Raw genomic sequence first — 6,000 nt, forward strand, 5'->3', positions numbered from 1 at the left:
AAAAACGATAAAAATGATAATCGAAAGGGTTGTGGACGGATGGCTTTTTTGGTTTCGGTGCAGGTCCAGATCCGGCCTATCAGTAAACTCTTCAACCTGGCGGAGGTATGCGCTCTACTGAGTTCCATTATAGTTTCAATGGTGATTTGCAGGCTGTTTGTGGGTATGTATTTTTACCTCTCACTCTCACAAGACAAATCTCACACTCTCACTATGTCTCTTCGAAAGGACTGTTTACAAAACCCCCCCATCCACTTTCTCAACAATCCTCTGGAAGAAGTCTTTTCTTTCAAGCTTCTAGGTCTCACTATCTGCCATGACCTTTCCTGGGAAAGTCACATTTCCAACCTCGCCTCAAAAGCCAGTCGCCGACTGGGAATCCTCCGTCGTGCTAAGTCCTTCCTCGGCCCTCTTGAGCTCCTGACCACTTACAAAGCTTTTGTCCGTAGCCTGATGGAGTACTGCTCTCCCCTCTGGGCTGGTGCTCCTGCCTCCCACCTTTCTCGGCTTAACGCTATCGAAACCAGGGCATTTAAGATCATCGGCATCTCCCGCAATGAAGCTGAGTCTTTGGGCCTCTCACTCAATCACCGCAGGTTGGTCGGTGGTCTTTCTGTCTTCTACCGACTCCTCTCCAGCCTTGCCCCCCCTGCTCTCTCTGCGATTTGTCCCCACCACATTTCCACAGGGCGCTCAAGGTCCGCCAACAACCCCCTTCTGGTAAAACTACCAAAATCACGAATCACTGCTCATCTTCACTCTTTCATTCCTCTTTTTTCCCGCCTTTGGAATAAACTTCTTCACTCTATTCTTTCCCATTCTTCCCTCCAGGCTTTCAAAACAGCTGTTCACCACCACCTCTTATCTTCCCCCATCCAAATCCTCGATCTTTTCTACCCGCGATAATCCACCCAAGCCCACTTCCTTCATTTCTCCTGCTTTCCTTCCTGAAAGTCCCTGAAATGTCCATCTTCTCTTTGCCATGTTCCCCGTCCCATCCCCATCCCTCTCCCTTCCACAGTTCAACTAATGTGTCTGTTCCCCACTGTTTTGTCCCTACCACTCCCGCCCCTCTTGTCTCATGCCTCCTTGATGTGAGTTGTGTGTTTGCTCTCATACGAGCCTCGACCAAGGTATACAAAAAAAAAAAAAAAAAAAAAACCTGCAATGTGTCGGCAGTCTACAAGAGCTCCAAGTGGCATTGATACACCACTTGAAAAGTAAATCTTGCACACAAATACGTTACATTTTCGAAAATAGGAGAAGAAAGTGATTTTACTCCTGAAATTTCAACAGTTTATCGATTATAATTATTAGCTTTGGAAGTCGATTTAAAAGTGGTGAGGAAAAAAATGCGGTTGACCTCACAGTCAGTCACATGGAGAAATCATGAGGCTGAAAGTGAAGTTGCCAATTTTTCAGAAATAGGTGTCAACCATAAATTGTGCATTAAAACGGAATACTTCGCATTCTTTTTGTCCAAAAAATAATTTTCGAGGATGATTACATGTATTTTTGGCTAATTTTACATACCAGAAACACCCGCTCCCTATGGAAACATAAAACCCCATTCCTTTACTGCTACTGCCACCCTCCCATGGGGAGTGGGGTGGGGGAGGGGGGGAGAATGGGGCAGGGCAAATTATTGTGTCACAGGTTGTGACCACAGTGCGGTCATTCTTGTTAAACAGCAATAAATTAGCTTTTGAATAATACTGATTTATTGCCTGGAAACAAAGCATTAGATATCACATAATACATTTACAAGTAGGTAACACTCCAATTTGATTGATTTTGCTTCGATTGATCAAGGAGAAATAACATGTTGGATCAAACAAATATATATTGGCGATTTTTTATTTTTTTTAGTTTGGTGAATATTTTGGCTCCACTTAAAAAAAAAAAATCCCATGGGAAGGCATGTTCAAGTATTGTGTATTATTGAAGAAATAATATTTCAGCACCAAATCCAACCTCATTTGTGGAAGAAAGGAAGGGAAGGAGGGATGAAAAAAAAAATGGGACGAACATTTAAACAAGCACGTTTGAGTATTTTGGGAATTTGTCCATCATCTTACATTCTTGTTTCATAAAAGTATACCAATGCTCATTCATCGAATGCATTAAATGCACTGCCATGAGCCTTTGGCAATGAAAAATCAGAAAGAACATTCAATTTTGTTCACCTCTAGATGCCCTCTTCTCTCTGACACAAATCTTTCATCCCATTTGGAAAAGAGCCTTCGAGGAGGAAACTTCAGTGCTGACACCTGCAGATGGCATGCCACATTACAGTGAGGAAAAACTACCTTACTCTTTATGTACATCTGGGAACTACACAATAGACATCCCATGGAAATATTTTACCCACCTCCAGATATCTTTCCTTCATGAGCTTATGCAAGTCTCGAAAGCGGCTGTATCGTCGGAAAACCATCCAGGTTTCGTGAAAAATGGTCATCTGTAATGGTAGTGCAGAGCAGGGAAGCCAATTTGTGCCATAAGTATAAAACACACACAAAATACAAAACAATAGTGTATAACGCCATACAAATACATTCAACTTGACAAGGCATTATCCAAGCAGCCGTTTATGATACATTTTTGCTGTATGTTGAGTGACACAAGAGTTAGCAGAGTTCCCAAACTTTTGAAAAGAGTCATTTTATATTCACTTTCAAAAGGTGAGTTCAAACAAGACTTCCTCTTTCAAAGAAGGCAATTTAAAACGGTTGTTTATCGCCAACCTCTCTGGGTCGAACTCATCATATTACGGACATACACATGAAAAGCCTTCACCTCTATCTTCATGGCCATTTTGGTCATATTTCTCTTCTCTACTCTCCATTTTCTCACTGACAACCACATTTTGATTTTAGTTTCATTTTTACATGGACTGTGAACATTAAAGAAAAAGCAAGTTGAAGGCCTCCATCGATGGACTGAGCTACAACAAGATATAGCTTGTTGTTGCAACATTAACCAAATATAGGCAGTCCAGTGGGGGGTTGAGGAAGAATGTAAATAAGACAAAGTAGAATTTGACTTGAATGCATCAATGGATATGCCTCTACCCACGATATATAGTACCAGTCAAACGTTTGGACACACCTACTCATTCATGGGTTTTTCTTTATTTTTACCATTTTCGACACTGTAGAATAATAACGAAGACATCAAAACTATGAAATAACACAAATGGAATTATATAGTAACCAAAAAAGTGTTAAAAAAATCAAAATATATTTTATATTTTACATTCTTCAAAAGTAGCCACCCTTTACCTTGATGACCGCTTTGCACACTCTTGGCATTCTCTCAACCAGCTTCATGAGGTAGTCACCTGGAATGCTTTTCCATTAACGGTTGTGCCTTGTTAAAAGTTAATTTGTGGAATTTCCTTCCTACTGAATGTGTTTGAGCCAATCAGTTGTGTTGTGACAAGGGAGGGTTGGTATACAGTAAATAGCCATATTTTGTAAAAGACCATTATTTTATCTGTACTGTTGTAGTCCATATTATGGCAAGAACAACTCAAGTAAGCAAAGAGAAACAACAGTCCATCATTACTTTAAGACATGAAGGTCAGTCAATCCGGAAAATTTCAAGAACTTTGAAAGTTTCTTCAAGTGCAGTCACAAAAACCATCAAGCGTTGATGAAACTGGTTCTCATGAGGATCTCCATAGGAAAGGAAGAATCAGAGTTACCTCTACTGCAGAGGATAAATTTATTAGAGTTACCAGCCTCAGAAATCAGAAATTAACTGCACCTCAGATTGCAACCCAAGTAAATGCTTCACAGGGTTCAAGTAACAGACACATCTCAATATCAACGGTTCAGAGGAGACTGCATGAATCAGGCCTTCATGGTCAAATTGCTGCAAAGAAACCACAACTGAAAGAGAATAAGAAGAGACTTGCTTGGGCCAAAAAACACGAGCAATGGACATTAGACTGGTGGAAATCTGTTCTCTGGGCTGGTGCTCTTGTCTCTCACCTTTCCCAGCTTCACGCTGTGGAAACCAAGGAATTTAGGATCATTGGTATCTCTCGTGATGAGGCTGAGTGTTTGGGTAGGCAGATCGGTGGTTTTTCTGTCTTCTACCATCTCCTCTCCAGCCTCCCCCCCGCTCTGTCTGATATATGTCCCCCCCCCATATTTTCGCAGGGCACTCAAGGTCTGCCAGCAACCCCCTTCTGGTAAAACTACAAAAATCACGAATTATTACTCACCTTCACTCTTTCACTTGTCTTTTCCCCACCTTTGGAATAAACTCCCACACTCTTCAATCCCACTCTTCCCTCCAGGTCTTCAAAACAGCTGTTCACCACCATCTCTTATCTCCCCCATCCAAAACCACAATCTTTTCTACCCCCTCTAATCCATGCCAAACCTACCTCCTTCAAATTCCCTGCTTTCCTTCCTGAAAGTGCCTGGAATGTCCATCTTGTTTATCCTGCATACCCACCCCATCCCTCTCCCTTCCACAGATCTCATATCTCTGTTCCCCACTGCTTTTTCCTTCCCTCTCCCACCCCTCTTGTCTCTTGCTCCCCTTGTTGTACATTGTGCGTTTGCTCTCATATGAGCCTTGACAGTGTGTACAAAAATAAAAAATAAAAACGTGATGTACTGCAAATTCCTTCTGCAAGGTGAATTTCTGTAAATTGAAACCATTTTTTCCATATACTCCCATCATATAAGTGGAGATAGGTTTCTACAGAACAAAATCTCAACTCAAGGATATAACAAATACACTTAACAAGGCAACAAACTTTATTACAATATCCTGCACACTGCTTAAAACTCTTAACTATTACTGTAATACTGTGTAAGTATACTGTAATAGATCAAAGAGTAATCCAAATATTCAGCATGCGCTCCACATTTTCAATCAGGTCACTTCTATGCCGCGATTACTTTGTTGCACTTAGGTGTTAGGACTATGGTTAGGGTTAACTGTTAGGGTTAGGGAGTGAAATCCCAACCACAGCAGTTCCCTCTGGGAGCTTGCGGAAGGGGATGCGAGGGGAATAGGTGGGGGGGGGGATGGTGAGTAGGAGTGGTGGGAGTGTTCTACATAAACCATCCATACATCATTTTAGAGCAAAGACACCCGTGCATCCGATGATAACACTTAAGAGTGTGAAAAAGCGAATCTTAAAAATTATTTACTTCGAGGAGTGTAACGTGCATTTATTTAATTATTCATGATATAGAGAATCGCTAATACAGTCATGCGCCACTAAACGACGGGGTTACGTTCTGAGAACCGCGTCGTTAAGCGACGTCGTCGTTGTGCGAACATCATTTTTTTTTTCGTTTTCGTTTCAAACATCGTTTTCGATCATTGTACTTACACAAAACTACACACCGAGGCTATATGGTGTAGCGGTGTAGTCTATTGCTCCTCGGATACAAACCTGTACAGCATGTTACTGTACTGAATACTGTTGGCAATTGTAACACACATCCAAGAGAGACGGAAGACGCGTTAGTTTTACCTTTGTGCTGTTCATGACGGCCATCGGTGTTGTTAGCAGCAGCTTACAATCTCCTCTCGCATCGATTATAGAAAGATGAATAAATAGCGTTTGGATTTTATAAATACGTAATCATTGCATCGATGTTGTAATTTACAAATGAAGAAACGAGCACCTGTCAATTGTGATATATATTTTCGGAACAGTGCGATTGTTTTAACAATATGAAAAGCTTCACCAAAAGAAATTTGTGTTGTAATTTCGACTGTAACGTCGATTTATTCATGGATTTCTTCAATTCAAAGGTAATTTACTTGCTAGAAGGTAAACGTGTAAACATTGGTTCAGTTTGAAAGCCTATTTCCTTGAATCCCGATTTAGCACGACCCTGCTTATTTCGCGATGACATTTTATGGACCTCAACGATCGCATTATAACAGGGCCACACTGTCGTTTATTATCATTATGAAGTATTATGTACTGTACAGCGTACATAATTGTACGTGCTATTTTTA

General features: G+C 41.0%; 1 protein-coding gene across 2 annotated transcripts in view; it reads right to left on the reverse strand.

Moving 5' to 3' along the window:
• The window catches only part of KIF16B (kinesin family member 16B), a 131,061-nt gene that overhangs the window by 17,642 nt on the left and 107,419 nt on the right, over positions 1–6,000 (reverse strand). For both annotated transcript variants that reach the window (XM_085889351.1, XM_085889352.1), the window contains 2 exons: positions 2,372–2,461; positions 2,187–2,270 (listed from right to left, as the gene is read on the reverse strand). In XM_085889351.1, the coding sequence (XP_085745477.1) occupies positions 2,187–2,270; positions 2,372–2,461 (174 nt within the window). The remainder of the gene's footprint in view (positions 1–2,186; positions 2,271–2,371; positions 2,462–6,000) is intronic.

The sequence above is a fragment of the Eptatretus burgeri genome, chromosome 7, assembly GCF_056783735.1.
Source record: "Eptatretus burgeri isolate ZD-2024b chromosome 7, Ebu_testis_v1, whole genome shotgun sequence".
NCBI classification, from domain to species: Eukaryota; Metazoa; Chordata; class Myxini; order Myxiniformes; family Myxinidae; genus Eptatretus; species Eptatretus burgeri.